The sequence below is a fragment of the Miniopterus schreibersii genome (assembly GCF_964146895.1).
Source record: "Miniopterus schreibersii genome assembly, chromosome: 11".
Taxonomy (NCBI): domain Eukaryota; kingdom Metazoa; phylum Chordata; class Mammalia; order Chiroptera; family Miniopteridae; genus Miniopterus; species Miniopterus schreibersii.
The window spans coordinates 36,009,592-36,030,560 of NC_138111.1; the positions used below are offsets into that span (position 1 = coordinate 36,009,592).

Below are 20,969 nucleotides of genomic sequence, written 5' to 3' on the forward strand. Positions count from 1 at the left end.
GTGTCTAGGAAAAGAGGACTTGATTTCCTTCACTTCCTTTGGGAATTCCCCCTTCTCAGTCATATTTTCAGGACCCAAGACTCTGACACCTATTTTGTCAATCCTGAGAAGGAGAGCAGTGGAAGGGAATAAGGGAGAGGCAGGTCCCCCCTCCCTGGCTTGCCCCCCTTGTCCATGTGTCTAGTTTTGCTTCCTAAAGGGCGCTGTGGGCTGGCTTCCAGCATCCTTCCTCCTCGCAGCAGCCAGCACACAGTCCACTGTGAGGAGCTGCACCTCACGCAGGAACTGGAGAGACCAGAGGGGGACAACTGACATCACAGCTCTACCTCTTCATCTCAGTGACCCCCCCACTAGGGTACCTTTATGTTTTAGATCTTTCAGAATGCCTGCCTCTTAACTGCACAGTGTCTCTTGATTTTCAGAAATCTTGACTTCACGAAAGGAAAGAAAAGTGTCCAACAAGGGAACTATTTATTGCTCTCGTTAATAATCTCTGATGCACGGATTCCTGCTAAATCCTGACCTATTCACTTTTTCCTTCAGGTGAAGTGATCTGCCTTGCAGACCAACATGAAGGAGACTGGAGCAAAGGAGACCTTCCCCTACCCCCATCGTTTCTATGCTTCTCGGCCTCAGCTCCCAATCCCATCCTGGGAATGTGTTTTGAAGGTGACAGGACACAAGGATTCCTTGCCACTCAGTCTGAGACTGAGAGATTTTGAGTAGAGATTTCCTCTCATAAAATGAAAGCTTCAGAAGATGCCAGGAGGAGGAAATGCCAAAAGAAACCGTCTTTCCCGAGCTGCCTCAGCAGGAGGGATGCTACTAGTGTCAAGCACAGCAGGGGCAGGGGAGCCAGGCCCTGGCACGTGGCCATATGTGGCTTTGGAACCTGGAAGCAGCTGTTTTACATTTAAGGAGTCAGCTGCTCAGAGCAATGTTTTGGGGGAGCTGTAGACAAATGAATTCATAACATCCTTTACATCTCTTGGTGCTCCCAGCCCCCTTCCTCCACTCCAATCTGTCTGCCTCTCGTTGGTGGCTACTTATTTTCCTGAGATGGAAGATACACAAAAGAGCAGCAGTTTAGGAAATGCTCCGGACCCAGAAGATGCACTCTGGGAGGAAACCTCATTCCCAGGAGCCCCTGATGGGGAAACTGAGGTAAACCTCATGACCGCCAGTCACTGAGTGTCTGAAATGCCTGTTTCTTTTTCTCTCACACGAGTCAGGCAGAGATCTTGGGTTCAGCACTTTGCAAAGAGCAAAGCAGATGTCCGCCGTCCAAGAATGCGTGTGCAACTGACGCCAGTGACCTCGGCATCCACCAATCGCCTGTGACGAGCGGATCCATAGCTCCTCTGCTCACAAGTTTCCTCACTGAAGTCATTTTGGGGAAAGCCAACAAAAAAATACCAAAATATGCAGAAAGAGCTCAGAAAGGCTGAGGTGGCTGAGTTTTCCAAGCAGCAACTGTGAAGGCTGTTTTTCCACAAGGGAGGGAGCTTGAGGCCTAAGAGCCACACGTGTGTGAAGCAAACCTTTGCACTTCACAGTGTTTCACCTGGATACTCTTTCAAGTTCGGCAGAGATGAATAATGGTAAGAAAGAAGAGAAACAACAGAGGAAAAAGGTCTTCTCCGGCTGCGGTAACAACAGCTAGTGTGACCCCCATTAATCACGTAACTGTGCATCTGGAGGCCTTGCTCGCGGAATAGAAGCATCAGGCAGGTACTCGCAATGACCTGGCAGGCGACAGCGGAGAGCCCTGTCTGCAGAGGGAGGAGGGCATGCCCAGCACCCTTCTGTTCTCTGCACCTGCACACACTTCTGGCTACGCTGCGCTTCATAAAGCACTAACCCCAGGCTTCCCTATGCCAAATGGAAGGTGCTAGGTTTTAAAGAACATGGCAAGTCTTCCAAGCATGGAAGTAAAATGCACTAAGAGGTTTTGGAATCTGTACTCCTGGCCACCTAGAAGTGCTGTTTACTGCTCCCTCCTTTCCTCACTGTCCGATAGCAGATGAATTTGGAGATTCTGAAAAGCAACTGGCAACTGCTCAGTCTCACTTTCGGTTCTGCAGGCTTCTACTAGCTCCTGGCCTCTCAACTCCTCTGGCCTGTTGTCAGTGTCCTAACAAAGATCACCGCTACCAAGGTCACCGGGCATGTGGACAGGTGTCTGTGTCTACATAAAAGGTTGGCTCTTATTTGGACTCTATGTGCCACTGATGATGCAGTTTTTGTTCCATTAAATGTTCCACTTGGAGAAAAATATTAAAGAATCTTTTAGGCTTCTTTCTGGTCGTGGTTTGTATTTTAGAACAAATACTGGGAATGAGGTGTATAGGACAACCTGCCATTTTCCCATCTGGTCCATTTGTTGACAAGCACCCCCTGCCCATGCCCCCACTCAAAAAGCCAGGGGAGCAAAAGAAAACTTGTGCTAGAACATTCTGGCCTTTTATCAGGATCCTGGCAATACAATTACCTGCTGAGAAATGTTTGGAGGAAGTGGGGGGAAGGGAAGAGGCCAAGAGAAACTGAGTGCCCTCTTGGGCAATAAAGACTAAAGGGCCAACCTTTAAAATCAGGGTCAGCAAACTACACAGCGTCCTCAAGCCAAATCCGGCCCTCTGCCTATTCTGTAAATAAAGTTTTACTGGAACATAACCATGCCCATTCATTTACATTGTCTACAGTGGCTTTTGCACTGTAATGGCAAAGTTGAGTAGTTGTAACAGAAACATGGCCTGCAAAGCTGAAAACATTTACTAATTGACTGTTTGCAGAAAAAAAATTTGCCAAGCCCCATTTTAAAACAAACAGAATTTCCTTGAACTTCAGAAAGTGGTTGGGCAAGAGAATTCAGTTAATACACGCCAAATACTAGCAGACATTTAAGGACAGGGGGAAGAATCTCAGAGGCCTAAGGAGTTAGTGCTCTACATTTCTTTTTAGGATGAAGAACAACAGGTGGCTTTCTGTTTTTCTGCAGCATCCTCTTACTATTTCCCAACTATTCTCTGTTATACTATTCTTTGCAGCCTCACACTCTCTGCTTATGTATGGGCAGTGAGAGCTGTGACCATCCATCATGACATCTGTGTCTCCCTTACTTCTTAGGGTAGTAAGGAGCAGCGGGACCCTCCCTCCCTAAAGAATAGCTGAGTGTCAGTATGATCCCCACTCGCAGGCGGGCAAGGGCCATCACTGTACCTGTTGGCCAAAAGCTGGGATCTGGTTCCTGAGGGCGAGGTCAGGTAGATGGCCAGGTCACCCCTCCTGGGATGAGTGATGGTTATGCGCACAACGACATGCTCTAGGTAGTTGACATGGTGGTTGGGGTTATCGGAGCAGCCCGACGCTTTGTAGATGGAGCGCACTGCGCTGTTGGGGCGAATTGTCCTGCAACAGAGAGAGGCAGTTTGAGTGTAGTAGGTACATGGCAGAGCTTGGCTGACAGAGCCTGCAGGCCTAGAATGACATCAAGCAGCTAGCTGCTGGATACTAAAGGACACAGTACTATCATCAAATGATTGGGTCATTTAAAGGATTAACACTGGAGAGGCAGTGGAAAAGATGCGCGTGAGAGGAAAGGGGGAAGGAAGGGTCTTCTATCTTCACATAGGGAGTGCATGTTCAACTTGAGAACCTCACCTTGTTAAAACACAGATTGCTGGGCCCTGTTCCCAGAGTGTCTGATTTAGTAAGGCTGGGGTGGATCCTAAGAATTAGCATTTCTAACAAGTTCCCAGGTGACAGTGATGTTGCTGATCTATGGAATACACTTTGAGAGCCACTGATATAGGGTACCGTGGTACAGTGAAATTTGACCTTGGGATTTGACCCTGGTCTACCATTTCCTTGCTCTGTAACCCATGGGCACACACTTCCTCTTGCGCACAGGTTCCTGTCTTCTTCACTAACTTCCTCCTGTGCCATTTTCCCCCTTGAACACTGGGCTCCAGCCACACTGGCATCAGTTCAAGTTCTGGGATAGTTTTCCACTTGAGGGCTTTTGCATACACTACTCTGCCTCAGGTGCTTTTTTTTTTTTTTTTTTAATGCTGCTCATATGGCTGACTCTTCATGGTCAAAGCTTAAATTTCACTCTCTGAGACTGGCACTGAACTGCAGGAAAAATATACCCCCACCTCTTATTTCCTACCCTTTGTATTTCCAACATTCACTTATTGTAACTTGTAATTTAGTTTTTTTTGGTTTGACTCCCACTAGACTGTGAACTCCAAAGGGCAGGAAGCACCTCTCATTCCCCTTTCTATCCTTAATATCTAGCTCCGTACTTGATATTCAGTAAGCGCAAGAAAAATAGTTGCCAAACTGGTAAATAAGTTTGCGAATGAATAAACAATTATTCCCACTGATCTAATTTCCTCATTTGTCAAATGGGAGTAATATCCAAATGTTTACAAACTTTTAATAAGAAAATACACATGAAATTTCTACCACTTGGCTTGGCCCTTAAGAAGTGTTCCATAAATACCGGTTAACTTTTCACTCCTTTATCTTTTTCTCTTGTGCTCTGCTACAAAAGAATAGGAAAAACCCCCACAAAAACCTTTAGTTCATTTATTTCTGCTCCCTAACAAATTTTCTCAAGAATTATAATGGCTCTAGTTTCATCACAACCAAAGTTCATAAATATTTTTCCTGAGCCAACTCTCTAGAAAGAAGGCCAAAAGCAAAATACTAATATAATCACGAAGGTGAATCCTATGTTTGGGATTCAGCACCTAGGAGAGACTTCACACTATTGCTAGGTCAACCCTGTCAGCACAGCCTCCAAGTTTGTGCAGCTGAAACACAGGAATGGGCCCTGGAACCTCTAAATAAATTGTAGTCTCGTTTACTGTGCATTTTGCACCACTCTGGAGAACTACATGTCATGTAGTTAAGTTTCTAGAACACACGGTTTAGTTTCTTGGAGTACACTGACTTACGGAGAATACTCATACCATCAAATAGATATACTGACAGAGCAGAAATCTTATGAACGCCCATCAAGGCCCCTCTCTTTAAGGATCCTTGAGTTCTATTAGTGTGGACATAACAGCTTAGCATCCTAGACATTCTACTAGAATTTCATAATTAAATTAGGAAAAAGCTACACAAGGTTTTAGCTTCCATGGGTAACATAGGGCTATCCTGAGCACCTGCACTGGCCTGCTCTCTTTCAAGGCATCAACATGGTATCTATTTGCAGCAAACTTTACTTGATTTGTCGGTCTGTGCTCTCCACACACACGTGCTGCTGGGGAACAGTGGTCCACTTCTCCGCCTCCATCACCATGGCTTCTGCATCCATCAGTCCAAATCCATAGAGATGGCTCACTGCAAAAAGCAAGAGGCTGGTCAGCTTTGCTGTGGTTACAAGCAGCCTGTGCTATATATGTTGAGCTATAATTTCATTTAGCAGAGACCACAGACACATCTCTAAGGGATCCTAGCTTTCTTTATAGCAATGATTTAAGAACAAATAAAAGAAGTAAACCATCACAACAATAAGATGAGTGTATATCACATTGGTGATCATTACCAGTAGTAACACGACTATCATTCATGAATTTTTACTAGTGGCAGTTGCTGGTGCATATTTTTACATTTAATCCTCCCAACAATCTTAAGATGTTAATGCTGGTATCATCATTCATGAATGAGAAAACTGAGGATCAGAGAGAGAATTGGCTGGGACTGCCCTGCAACTCAGTGAATGGGCTGGATTCTAACCCACATGGTTTGCTCAAAGGCCTCACTGTTAACCACTGGTATTCAAGTGATGACATCACTTGTAAGATAAAATAACAGGTTTAAAGAGAAGTGACGATGTATACAGCTTCTTCTAGAGCAATAAGAACTTACGTGCAAGAAATACCAATTTTCTGACATGCCTAGTATTTACATTGAATATCCCAGAAGACATAATTATCTTTCCATTAACATATGAAAAATGTATTAAATTTTATGCATGAAATATTTGGAGGCCTCTAGGCTTTTATGCCAGTTTATCCTCACATGTAATCTTAGTTCTCAATGAGAATACTTATTGATCTAAAGCTGAATTTGACGTAACTGTCTCAGAAACTTCAATTGCATACAGGAATATTTTAATGATGATACAGCAAGATCAACAGGTGCAGTTCTTTCTGAAAACACTTTAAAATCCCAGTTGAAAATGTAAAATATTCACCTTGTATTAAACTGACACATATCTTTATATTTAACAAAGTCATACTTCTACCAGATTTGTTGCCTAAAGCATTTTCCTTAGAACATTACTTTAGTCAAAAATTTTATAGCTGCCCAGGCTTATGGGGTTATTTAAAAACTACAGTTTGAAATTCAAGATATTCTAAGATACAGTCCCATTCAACTTTCAAAACAAATTCCTCACCAAGCCTTGTGCTTTAGGAAAGCCATTTCTTTTCTGAAGATATGACACTCCCAGTCATATCGCGCTCTTTCTGTCTCATGGCCTTTGCTCCTGCTGGGCCTTGGCCTGGAATTCCTTCGCTACTCCTAGGTGAAGCGGGAAACTCTACTCTTACAAGTCCCTGAAGGCCCAGCTAGTCTACTCTTTCTTGAAATAATTCTCTGGCCCGTAAAAATCAATAGATAGTTACTGAAATTCAATCATCTGTGATGGGTGAATTTTTCTCCTTTATAGTCCTATACCTCTAATTAATTTGTCACTCCATTTGTCCTTCTGTCCATCCATCCACTCAGCCGTCCATCCAACCATACATCCATCTACTCACTCATCCATCCATCTATCCACCCATTCACCACCCACCAATCCATCATTTCTTTAGTGCCTTCTACATGCCAGGCACTGTATTATGCACTGCACTTTTTATATGTGCCATCAATTAAATTAATAATCAACTATGTCGGCAAATGTATTTTTACCCCAACTGTATTATAAACTGCTTGATGGCAGGAACTGGGTCTTATATTTCTTTATGTTTCATGGGAGTTAGCAGAACATTATACATAGTGGAGGAAAACGATATTATAGCATATAAAAAAAGAAAATTGTTCTAGGATTAAGAAATATTGCTCTATTTTTGCCATTTGTTAATTACATAATTCTTGGCCAACAAAATAAGATATCTAACCCACCATTTCCTCGTTTTGGGATCTTATTATCTTTTCCTTTACCATTACTAAGTTAAGTATATGTCCCACATGAGCAAATCTGTGTGAAGAACTATACAAATGGGAGAGCTCATTATTATAATATCAGGTTCAGCCAGTCAGAACATACTGAATAAAATTGAATAAAATTACTTTGCAAAGGCAAAGATATATGTAGGATTTTTATACATGTACTTTTGCAACTTTTATTATAAATTACTTTTTTTCTTGATTAAAAAGTGATTCATGTTCGCTGTAACAACTTGTAAAGACATCCAGAAAAGAAGAAAGTAAAGCTCAGCAATAACCCTATCACAAATTGGTAACTGCCATTAACAATTCTGTTAGTTTTGTTTTAGTTACATAACATTATGTGAAGCAATTTTGTCCCCTTAGTTAAATAAGAGACAGAGTGGCCCACATGGTACAGGAGAAATGTCCAGCCTGGGCTTAAGGAAACCCAACTGTGGAGATCTTCTGTTAAAGTTCACGTAAATCTAAATCCTATGTTCTCACTTATGACTTAACTGTGGCCTATGCATTTCATCATGAGCAGCCTACGGTATTTTCTTTCCCTGGGGGAACGGAAATTGTTGCCAAAGATGCTATGCCAGGCTCTCCAACTCCACACAGTACCCAAACACCCCCATGCGGGTGCTAAGCGGTTTCCAGCCGGCGCAACTTGTCATTTTCTCTCAGGCCAGGGGAAGGAGATGACGGGCTTGATGGGTGTGTGAGCGCGTGGGGAAGGCAGACGGAGGCTCGGGGGGGGGGGGGGGGGGGGGCTCTGAACCGGCTGCGGAGCTGGGGCTGCCGGCTCCCCGCCGCCCCCAGGGACTGTCCACCGAACAGCCACGAGGACACAGATTAACACAGAGAGTCACCAAATACAACAAACACTTCATGCCTGTTAACCACTTAAGTTAAGCAGAAAAGCACCTTGAGTCTTTATGAAGGCCATAATTTGTTTCCTTTTCCAATTCAAATCCCATCCTCCAGAGACGTCCTTCCATGGGACACTCCAAGTAGATGTTCAGGAAAGGGGCTCACTAGCTCAACTCAACTACAGGCTGGCAGGTCAACAGGAAACAATGCATTTTACTAGAATATTCATAAATTAGATAATTATATTACATCACCGAAGGCCACTGAGTCAGTAATGGGGGTTTTTAGTATTTTAGAATACTGGAAATTATATACCTGTCCACAATCATAGCACACAACCTAAGAAAAAATGAAATAAACCTTTCCTGTTTTTTGGGGTGGTGGTGGTACTGGCAATATATCAACTCCATGTATTCTGATTGACACTTATTTGGTTTTTGGTAAATACTAAATGACAAAACAACTACACAATGAATGTGTTGGGCAGGTAACTTCTTCAAAAACATGGTGTCAGCAGGGGAAATAGCCATTAAGTAGTTTGGAGGCACTAATAATTTTTGAAATATAATTACAATTGACAAAATTTTAAAATATAATATAAAGTTTTTACACTCTAAAATAACCTGTAAATTCAGAAACACTGCTCTTTCTTGTGGTGACCATTTGAGTGGTCTGTCTTGCCCATCTCACCGTTACCAGGATGGGCACGAGGAGTGTGATTGCCCTCCAGTGGCCACAGAGCACCTGGCTTACAGGAGAGCTTCTGTAAATACTGGTGAATTGAACGCAACTGATAGGAGAAATTATATTTAATTCACCAAGGGGCATAAAGTGTTTACAAGAGAACCGTAAGGGGAAATGGAGGTCTATGCTTTTTACTACTGACTCCTATAGAGTTATCAAACACTGAAAAAATTTATTCAACTATAGAGCCAATATTCACATTTAAAAAATTTATGATTATGGCAAATACACCATGCAAACAACTGACTGTGATATGGCCGTCCCACAACTAAAGTAGTTTTACTTATGCACATTTCTCATGCCAAGCTCAGAGCAAAACCTGAACCTGAAAATCTCTTTATGCTGATCAAAGTGGAACCCTCTCCACCCAAGCACTGAGTAAAATACAAAATTCTATGACATTAGAGTGTTGTAGTGTTGGTGTGCGCAGGCATCTCACTAGTTCAACAGAATTTTTCATTCCTATGTGTGCTGGCAGTAAACACACAAGTTGTAATTTTAACATCAGTTAAGATTCCAAAATCAATATTCATAAAGATGTTGAGGGAGCAGGCATGTATACATCAATCTTGAAACAACATTATTGAAGCATATTTCAGAAAGCAAATTTATTTCTTTGTAGAATGATGTTGGACAAGCTTAATAAAGAGAATCGGAAAAACATGCATAACATTGTATTTATTCTATTAGGCTGCACGACTGTTTATGCAGATAAGCTTAAAAAAAAAAAGTGGAAGTGTCTTATGCCGGAAGTATAGCTAGTTTTTATTCAAAGGTACCTCAAGGCATCTGTTTAGACCAGTCAGATGGACAAGAAAAGGAAGGAAAATTGAGAATATTCTCCAGCAGGTATATTTTCATTTTCTGATGAGATCACAGGTGCTGAGAAAAGCTAATCATTAAGTGAGAAAGCAAATTATTGCACAGTTTGAAAGCAGATACAGTTAATTTAAATACCAGTTCTAGCTAGGAGCTCTAAAAACTCAATTCTAACAGAAATCTAGAAAGCTCAGCAGAAAAAAAAATTAGAAGTTTCTGAGCACAGGAATCTATCACGAAGGAAATTGGGTGTATTTTCATCTCTTTTAGTGGACTATCCTTCCTGGAGCCAGCTACTTTAAATCATTTTTTTCTTTTTAAATATTATACTGAATGGACATTTCATGATGACTCTAAAATGACTATTAGTAAAACATTCTATATAGCAAAGGAACTGGTTAAAAAGGGATTTTTTAAAAAGTTTTTGAGCTTCCCGAAGCAAGCCTTTCTGCCACCAGCTGTGAGATGTATGAACAACGTTATGCAGCATCCAGTGTGAAACAGGGCAAGTGACACAAAAACTCTGTATGAGGAGCCTATGGGAAATATCTAACTGTGCCTGTAACTGACAAAAAAATGCAACTAAATGAAAGCTATTCATTACTGCCAATTTCTTCCACTGAGGAAATCATTTCTTACGACTAGCATGCCTAAACACCTGGGTTTGTCTATAGTTGTCCTGGTTTTAGTAATGAAAGTCCTGTGTCCCAGGAAACCCCTCATTCGTGGGCAAGCCAGGAGCGTGGCCACCCTACGTGGAACTGAGAGAGTAACGCGATGCTGTTGGGCGTGGCACAGCACTCACACCTTTTAATACCGATGATCTAGTAACTAGAGTATGCAGACATCCTGAACTTAGATTCATGTTTGCTAAGATGCACATAATCACCAAGATATGGACCATGGGCGATCAACTGGGTTTAATTATTTGGTTATTAGAAAGTGTCAATTTCAATATTCTTCACCAACATATGCAACTAACTTATCCCATTAAATATCATGCCACTCCTGGGGATGTGGCGCTCCTACTGTGTATTCAACGCAGTAAAAATCCAAAAGGACAATGATTTGTATTCTCAGGCAGGGGGGTGAGACAAGAATAATTTTATGATTTCACTAAGAAATAATTAAAGGCACTAACTGTGTAATCACTCTCAGTATAAAAAAAGACTTCAAAAGAATAAGAAATCATAAAAAAGACAATGGGCATGAAGAAACCTAATAGAGCATCTTGTACACAAAGTACTCAATAAACCTTAGACAGCATTCAGAGTCAGGTAGGATGACCTCAGGGGGAAGTGATTATTCAATTTGTGCTTTGGTGCGGGGGGGCTTCAGAACATTGCAGGGGCCGGGACAGAGCCTTCTGGTTAAATAATCAGGTCCGCCTGCGGTTCACGGGGCAGCAAGGAAAGCAGCAGCCCTGCAGTAGGCGGCACGTGGGTGAGCGGTCAGCACAGGACGGGCATTAGTGGTCAATGAGGCAGGGCATGAGGGGGTGAGAGCAGACCTGGGGGGACTAAAAGCCAACCGCGATCGATTATTCTTGTGTTCTCTGCCATCAAGCAGGCTGCGGTTGTTCTTATCTACCTGCACGCAAAGCCCCAGACTAAAAGGCAGTTACACAAACTCCTGTCTTGGGGGGCTGCTTGGCCTGCGGGTGGGCAGCAACTCCAAGCCGAGATCAAAGGGCTCCTGCACCTGTGCAGTCCTCGCGGCCTCCGGGTCTTTGATCCTCGATGCGCTGAGCCACCTGCTCTGAAATAACAGCTCCCACCAGGGACACTGTGCCTCCCGCACCTATTCATCAAACCGGCCAAATGTGCAGAATAGGAGGAGGGGGTGGATCACGAGAGGGCCTGCGACACTTTCCTTACCGCCCCCCCAATGCATAATGTAAACACAAGTACTGTCCCTTAAAAGTAAAATTAAACAGCGAAATATCTCCACATCAAATGGAAGATTCGTAAAGATGAAAAGTGGCAAGTAATGCTCTTTAGTCTCCCACGTCAGCATTTCTTCACCTCAACACCTCAGTCGGATGAAAGCCAGGATGCTTCTGGAATGACCTATTACCTCCCTTTCCTCACTCCCTGTCTCCCGCATCCGTCTCTTCATTAGGGACCCTTTTAGATTTCAGAGCGAAAAGGCACATAATAAGCTCCTTAGAGCATCAGAGCTACAGTTGCCAGGCTCTCTTCTGCAGCACAGTGCGAAACGCAGCCTCACTTAGGGCAGGACAGAGGAGCAGCCAGCACCTGCTTTATTCTGCAGGTTTGTTTTTATTTCCCCGTTGCTCTTCCTAAAGTCTCAGCTCTAGTAGCAACTCCAGCCAGATCCAAATGTGCCAGCCGTCACCAGTGCTCCTAAGGACTCGCATGTGGAAGGTTTCCAGACACTGACACTTGGCTGTCTGCGGGGTCTGGACTTCAAAGCTCCTCTCAGGATGGCTTTGGTTTGGTCAGCAGCTGTAGGTGGTCAGATGGGCTCATCATTTCAGAGACAAATCAAGGAGATTTCAGGGAAACACTGCTGAGTCCTTCGTTTCCATGTACAATGTACTTCCTTATACACGGATGTATATATACACTATTATATTATCTATACATGCATAAAAATGTATATTTACTTTTTTTTCTTTTACAGAGTTAAAATAAGGATATATTCCTGTCTTCTCTCAAGGACCTCTTTCCATTGTAAGAAAAAGTCAAATTATTTTCTTCCGTTCTCTGGACATTCCTCTTTATTTGCTACTAATATGGTTACAATAAGCAAGAAATTCAGTTAAGGTAATTGACTAGTATTTCATGAATAGAGGTAGGAAAACTATTTTTCCAACTTGGAGAGACGTAGCCATGGATCCCCGGGCATATGCAGATCACAGTTGTGCTTATTCTTAGGAAACGGAGCATGTTTGGACAGAACAAAATACAAAATGTACTATAAGGGCCTTTGGGTGAAAGTTAATTGAAGATTGGACTGGCCACGTGTCAATTCCCTGCCCTAGATCTTGGTGTACAACCTAAGCAAACAGTTACCACACTGCGATCTTGATGAGGGGGCAGCCAAAATTCTTATTTGTGAATTATTCATGTTTTAGATAACTCTTCACTTATTTTTCTCTTACTTTTTCTTTAAATTCTCAAAAAGAAAGAGACAATCTAGTTGATCTTTATTTCAAGGGAGTGCCTTTTCCCACTCAGTGGCTAACGGTGGTTGCAAAGATGTGGTTATTTTTCATCTATGCACACGTCTGTGGCTCACCTGATATGGAAGCAAAACCCACGGCTGACGTGATGATCACGAAGCACAAAGAAGTGTGACAGCAAAGAAGAAATTATTCTTTGCAACTGGAAATGTCACCATTTCACTGGGAAGAAAGCTAACACTTATGCTTAGTAGTTTCAAGTACTACATAAGGCTTATCATAATATTCTTTTTTACTTACCTAAAGCTCAGATAGCTTTTAGGCTTAAGGAGATTTCTGTAAAATCTCAGAAAAATAGGCCATTAATGAGGACTGTATATGCTCTTAGAAGAAATAAGATTTGAGATGGTTCTTAATTTTTAAAAAAAATATATTTTTATAGATTTCAGAGAGAGGAAGGCAGAGGGAGAGAGAGAAAGATAGGAACATCAGTGATGAGAGAGTTTTCATTAATCTGCTGCTCCTGCACGCCCCTGGCTGGGGATCGAGCCCCCAACCCATGCCCTGACTGGGAATCGAACTGCGATCTCCTGTATCCTAGGTTGATGCTAAACCGCCGAGCCACGCCCGGCCGGGCAGTTCTTAAATTCTTAAGTAAGATTTGGATTCATGGAGGAATAATTGGAGGTCAGTAATGAGAACAGGACATTGCGACTGGTGGCTTCCTCAAGGAAGCTGTGTGGCCCTAGAATCCCATGGATGGATTTAACTGGAGGCGATGAGTAGCCAATGATCAAGGAAAGGACATAATTTAATTGATATTCTAGGAAGTTTTAGGGAGATGTTTTCTAAAAGATGACTCAGATGGTTTTGGAAGTTCTGAGTTTTAAATGACATAGGGAGAGCCTTGTGCAGAGATTCAGGGCTGGTAATAGATGAAATCGGTGAAGATAAAGAGCTGAAAATCATTCAATAAGGACGTGATAGTTGTAATTGAAAGGAAGCGGCAAAAATAAAAGGACGTTTAAGGGAGGGAGAGCTCACCTGCTGGAGAGAGCAAACAGGAGGTGCGCCTGCTCTTGGTCCAGCTCCCTCAGCAACATATTTCAGGGAATGGTTAAGGTAAAAGGAAGGGAGAGAAAAGAATCTGTAAAATGTCAAAGAAAAACAGGGCTATGTGTTTGCATCACAAAAGGCAAGGAAAGACAGATCTGGACTGGGTAGATCAAAAGCATGAAATCCCAGGGAAAAACAAGCAGCCGCCTTCTGGTTGAAGTCTCAGAGTAATTTCACTTCAAAGGTGCACGTGGAAAAAAATTGCAGAGAATTACAGAGGGACTGAATAGTAAGGAAATGGAAGCAGCTAATTTAGACTACTAGGAAATTTTTAGTTGTGTAAAGAAAAACAGAATTAAGGCAGTAGGATAACAGAAAAGTTTGGGTCCCCCATGCCCACCTCCAGGAGGAGGGATACAAAGTTTGAAAACAGAGGCTTATGGTCCAGTTGACAGAAAGGAGAGTGAACATGGCCCGGGGCAAACGACCAAGTGACTGACAAGGAATGGATTTTTTTTTTTGAGAGCACCTTTCACAAATGGGATTCATTACCTGAACTAGAAAAACAAACAAACAAACAAACAAAAACAAATAAAGAAAAAACTTCAAAACCCCCCACTAATTTGAAAAACTATTTTTTCATTTCTTCTGTTGGTCTTTCATTAACACCATTCATTCAAATGCACAGGAAGAAAGTTAATTCATTACCTACAGTGGATGACCTGGGTCAGTTGTTCCCACCTTTGAACGTGCACCAGAATCACCCAGAGGATTTGTGAAAGCACCCACTGCTCAGGCCCTCTGATTAGCAGTTTTGAGGTAAGGTCCAGAATTTGCATTTCTAACAAGTTCCCGGGGGACGCTGATATTGCTGTTTCAGGGACCGCACTTTGAGAACCACTTTCTGAGTGTGTTAGGGCTAGCTAGCATTTCTCCCAGAAGGTCAGGTGATAAAGCCTGGTTGTTTAGGCTGCCAGCTCAACAGAGGGGCAGAGTCTCTGTAGGCATGATTCACAAATACCCTTCCCTCACGCCCACATCTTTTCATATGCCACACACATTTTTGCTTTTCTTATAAAGATATTTAAAGAAGATACAATTCTCCTAATTAATCTATGGATACATTATCCCACACTCTTCAAGCATAAATTGGTCTAGATATTTCCTTTTTTGGATGTACTTTACTCAAGGAGTTCAGTTCTATGCACTGTTAGTACAGAATACGGGCCTGCCTGAGCGGAGATACACAATTGTGTTTAGTTAAAACACTGACTTTAGTAAATGCACTGAGGTTTCTAGTTAATCTATTTAAATCTTTCTACTTTATCTAATCTTTCACAGTTGAAGTGCCTTTAATGTATCAAGCATGCTTCCCAAAATAAGATGCCTAGAAGAAATTTTGGGGGGGGAGGTAAAAATAATATCTTACATATGTATTTCATTGCATATTAGCGAATGAAATCTTTACAATCATCCTATTGGCAAGATAGCATTATTTGCATTTTACAGCTGAAAAAACTTAAGTCCAAGAACATTAAAAGAACTCACCTAAAGTCACAGGGACTCGATCCTAAGTATTCAGAATCTCTTTGTTTTATATATGTATCCATTGGTTACTGTTGTCTATAAGACACACAGTATTTAGTTCAACTGATTTCTCAAAGAAAGCACCAGCCTTATAGTAACAAGGTGGCAAAGGGGACAAATCATTTCAGGTATTATCTATGTATCACAGGTGAACAATGGACTATTTTTATCATCTTTGCCTTTTGCAAATCAGCTGCTCAAATCTGCTCTCTTCTTCAAAACTCATTAAAATATCATGCACAGAAAAAAAAAAAAAAAGTGGGATTTGGAAGGAAAGTTAACATCTGGCCCGTAACCCCTTTCCCGATTCTTGCTGAGAAATGACCTTCTTCCGTCATTTCTTGCAGGGGTTTTTACCGAGTGTGGAGATCTTATTAATATGGAAAAGAGACTTTATTTTCTATTCGTACCTAGACCCTTTTTTTTCTTCCCCCTAACCAGGCATGCACAGATGGAAGAATGGCACCGGGTGGCAAAGAGCAACTTCCCATTTGTTAACATCCAGCAGCAATTACAGTAGCCTTCTTTTCGGCTCTTTCAAAGATGACTCTGGAAACCTATGGGTGTACCTTGTCTTCTGGTATAACACCATAAAACGAAACCTGCTGAAGCCATTATTGGGATGTGTGATAGAAGTTTAATTGCTTAAAAATGCCTGAGGCTAGCAAGATGGGACCATGTGTAAAGAGTATGACTTGAGATTCTAAGAAAAATAAAAGTCTGGATCTATTTATTTCACAGAAGATGGATCCAGATGGATTCTGCAAAGCAATCACCCGGCATGTAACTGTACCTTGCTAGACGCAGTGGCCTTAGGAAGTCATGCGTAGAACTAGGGCAGGATTAGTTTTCAGGATTTCTTTCTCAGTCTTTGGGTCTGGTTTATATTATAGACACTGGCATTGATACAAAGATCTCTCTGGAGAGAAAAGAAGGGTGGGCTAAGCCATCTTTAGTAAAACTGCACTTTAAAAAGCTGTAATCCCGAGGCCCTTTGTCTCTTGTTCTTTTGGGCTATCTTACTGCTCCTGGACCAGTTTTCAAAGCTAGAGCAGGGCCCATTTCCCACGGTCTCAGAGTGGGCACAGCAAGTGAGAGCCCTCTGTCCCTGATGGGGGACAGAAAACCGGGGCTGCAGTCTGTGCTGGGAATGCCGACGTCAGAGTCCAAGCTGATACGCGTGCACTAATTTCAATAACAGAGTGTCTCCTGTGCACCTCAATCACATTTTCCCCTTTCCCACTGAAAGCTCCATTCCTTGGAGGAAAAGGCAGCCTGCTGGGAACACGTCCACAAGACGGCCTGATGATTATCAGGAGGCATCAGATAAAGCCTTTCACCGCCGCCTAGATCTGTGCTCAATACTCACACTTGCTTAAAATTCTAAGGTTTTCCTTCAAATTTTGTCTAGAGAGCTGGCGATAAGGATTGTGATGACATCATCACAGATATTGGAAAACTCTATTTGGCTCCAGTAACACTGAGCTACTTTGCTAACCCAGTTTCTGTGGAGGTCAAGGTCAAAGCAATAGGTAAATGTTACGATGAACAAAACCATCTCTCCATAGATACCGTTTAAAATATGCCTGTGCTTTTGATCATTGTGGGAGAAATGACAACGGCTTCTCACGCCACAGGGCTACTCAGGGGGGACCTACGTGAAGGAGAGAAAGGCACCTTTAAGGCGACTTCATCCCGCTCTGGGCACACGGCCTGGTGAGTGGATCACAGGCTGGGTTTCAGTGCCGCCAGCCATGGCAGCCCTACGGCACAATCCAAGACACTTCTCACAGTTTTAGCCATCTCCTCGGAGTCTTCTGTCATATGTGGCTGGGATTCAGTGGGGGTTTTAGGCTTCTGAGATGCACAATATTGAATTCTAGAGCAAAGCTGGACACATATCTTTTGCCTTGGCTCTGAAGGTACTTCTGAGGGTAAAAGATGAAAAGAAGCCAACGATTTCCAGACAAAACCCTCTCAAACGCTGCATTAAGAAAGCACACACACTGCAGCCTCCAGCTGGTTCGAAAAAGCCATGCAGCTTCCTAGGACTACAAGCGATCCTACGTTTGCTTCACCGCCAAGGAGAAGCAGAGTGATGCAAACCTTAAACGGGAGGGAAGGTAACTCAGAAGCTGGAAACGCTTTTGTCAGGCTATCCGCAACAGTCTCGCAGCAACTCAAGAGGTTCACCAGAATTATGTTACTTGCTTTCTTTAAATCTCTGCAAAGTCACTTGGCAAATACAAAGACAGCAGCCGTATGTGAAAATTAATTCAAACATTGGAAGTTAAGTGCCTTCCCGGAGGTCACGGGGAACAGTAACAACCAGCAAATAGACTTTGGTCAAAGGGAATTTAGGAAGCCTTCTCAAAGGACAATTTCTCACCCGACATTTTCCAAGAAGCAATATTGTCACCACACCCTTTGCCCTGGGTTTATTAAAAAGCCATTTCAAAAAGCATTTCTTTCTCTTCTTTGGAAAAAAAAAAGAAAAAGAATTTAGCAAAGATGATTATATATCCCAACCCTATTACTTTCCTCATTTAGAAGGAGGCCAAGAGATGATAAATTTTGCTGAATGTCACAGTCCTTAAGTCAGAAATACACAATGGCAAACCAAGATAATATAAAATGATCAGCGCAAGAGAATCTTCATCCGTTGTAGCAAGTCAATTTCTTATAGACATGTCATTTGGTAGGACATGCCATGGAACCACCGGATTCACACCATCAGTTTAAGAGAGAAAATTCTGACATCAGACAAGCAACTAGAATCAACTTGCTTGAAAGTCATTACTACAATTCAACTCACTTTCTCAAAATCACCGCAGTGGCTCCAAAAGGTTTTTCAAATCAAAAGAGAACACCTAATTCTAGGATTCAAGTAGTTTTGCTGTCAGTTCCTTTTAATTATTTTCCTTATCACACTGTACCTGCCCTTTTTGCACACTGGGACCTCTTCTCCCTCACCCTAACCGCTGTTTTACCATAGCTGTCTCATTCAGCTTTAATCCCCAGTCCTTCAAAACACACAAATCAACAATACAATGCATCTGTTTAAACTGAGGGAACGTTCTAGAAACTGTTTCAGATAAGCTTTGGTTCCCAATAGTAACTCAAAGTTCTCAAACATCTTCCACCCTCTTACCCTATGTTTCTGACCTAGGTTATATATGTGACATTAATGTAATTCATTAACGAACAGCTGGTTATGTTTTGGCCAATACTTTTGAGCCCACTGATTGTTTATTGAAATCTAAGCAGTCTTATAGAAAAAAACAAAGAATGCAACTAAGAAAGTTAACCCTTTAACCAGAATCATCAACTAAAATCATTGACGAATGAAAACTGTAACCCAGATTAGAAAAAAGACCACGACGATGAGAAGTGTTCCAAAAAATGTGAGAATAAAAAGCAGCAAGTCCAATATTTGAAAGTAATAGGGAGTTAGTTTCATTTCTAAGCTACATACAGCATGCTGATGGCCACAGCTCTATGACATCCATACATACATATGCTCAATTTTCATCATACAAAAATCTTAACAGAATATTAACTGTTTATTAAGTCAATTTAAATATTGTGTGAGAATGATGCATGACATGTAGGTGATAATCTTACCTGAGCGCACACTATAAATGAAGAACTGTGCTAAATTCTGCATATGATACTGTTTTCCTCACTCTCCCCCGTCCATGCCTTTGCAGCGATGACGCCTCCTAGCTTTCCCTTGGCCAAGTCCTTGAATATGCTGGATGCTGGCCTGCAATGCCCTACATCTGGCTGGCCACCTGGATTGCTCCCTCGCTCCTCGGAGTCTCTACTAAATTAGAGAGCCCTTTTCTGTCTGTTTAAAAAGTTATAATTTGCCCACACAAATACCTGTACATGAATATTCATGGGAGTTTTACAACAACCCCAAACTGAAAATAAAACCGCCCATGAAAACGTTAAGTACAAAAATTGTCCTATAGTCCTACAGTGAAATACTATTTAGCAATAAAAAGGCATGAACTCCTCATACACTTAATAACATGGATAAACCTTAAAAATGTTGTATGGAGACAAAGAAGCCAGTTTCAAATGATTCTATGTATATAAAAGTCTATAAAAGACAACTTAATCTATAGTGACAGAAAGTGTATCTGGTTGCATGGGGCAGGGTGGGGGGCTGAGGGATGAGCAAGGAGCACAAAGGAACTTTGTGGTGATGGTTATATGAATGTATACATTTGTACACTTAAAATGGTGCTTTTTATTATATGTAAATGTACACCAATAAAGTTGAATAAGAATGTATGTAGATTATCAGATAAATTTGTTCATAAAGCTGGGATTCAGTCCCAAGTGTTTGACTTTGGAGCCCATGCTCTGAAACACTATGCTGAGTTTTTTTGTCTTAAATACATGCAAAACCTCAAATAAGAAAATGATTGTTAAAATTTAAAAGTCTCTATAAGAAAATAAGTGTGTGAGTGTGTATACATTTTGATGAGACTCTCCTGGTTTATCCTTTGTGGGTATCTTACTTTGGAACTGAACTCAGAATCCAGTTATTAGTGCTTCAAAGAAATCCATTTCATTACTTTATAGTCACAGCACATTTTTGACCTGAAAACAGCACTGGCCCTCATTGATCACCCTCTGTAATCACTGGGTTTAGGGCTTGATGATTTTTATCTTTGCCTAAAATATCAATTGTAACCACACAATATCAAGATTTGCTACCATTAAAAAGAGCCAGCCTCATGTGCTGAAAGAATTTTAAAAATATCTGGGAAGTCTAGCCTCATTAGAATTTGGAAAATTGAGTTTCATCAGGTGATCACACAAAAAGAGACATCAATTTTCTGTTAAGTGTACAAGCTTTTGCATGTTGTAAAAAGTCATATTTTATACTCACAGCTTTTATATTGTGTATTAATGACTAGAGGGTTGACAGGATGCTGATAACTGCAATCAGTTCAGATTTCTATCATTAGTTCCTATGTTGAAGCAACTGATGACAACTTTTAGAACTTAGTAAGTCAAATTCAAGAGGACATTTAAACATTAAAGCTGATTTTCAAAACAGAACATAAGCACAGTTGTGCTTGACATATGATTACAGTCACTGATATGCGATTATGAGATAAAAAAGTATTAAGACAGATTAGTGGTAATTTTATTACAAAGTCCTTAATACATTTTCTCTAGCTCACTCATGGTATTTAATTCCAAAACAGCCTTCAACCCCAAAACAGCCTTCTAAATTATCCTCATTTCAGGGAATAGGAAGCTGCGGTATACTTTTAAGACTCTTCATGTTTGGTGTTTTCCATTTTCAAAGTACTTCTCATTCAACTCAGCCTTCCCATTGTGTTTGGTACTAGTTACCCACGTTGTAAAAAAACCAGCTACAAGAACTTTCATTGGCTTCCTCAAAGGCCAAAGAAAACATCAACAATAGACTCTCTACTAGAATCTAAAGGTTCTTAAGACTGGCAAAACCACGCCACCACTCCAAACGTAATTCTCGTCATTAACTGGTCTACAGGTATTAGTCAAGTAGTGCAAAAGTCATTTTAAT

At 41.5% G+C, this 20,969-nt stretch overlaps 1 protein-coding gene across 2 annotated transcripts in view; it reads right to left on the bottom strand.

The window, feature by feature from the left end:
- PCSK5 (proprotein convertase subtilisin/kexin type 5) overlaps positions 1-20,969 on the bottom strand; it is a 383,530-nt gene that overhangs the window by 153,515 nt on the left and 209,046 nt on the right. For both annotated transcript variants that reach the window (XM_081151682.1, XM_081151681.1), the window contains exons 11-12: positions 5,238-5,355; positions 3,220-3,408 (exon numbers count right to left, since the gene is read on the bottom strand). In XM_081151682.1, coding sequence (XP_081007808.1) covers positions 3,220-3,408; positions 5,238-5,355 — 307 coding nt within the window. The remainder of the gene's footprint in view (positions 1-3,219; positions 3,409-5,237; positions 5,356-20,969) is intronic.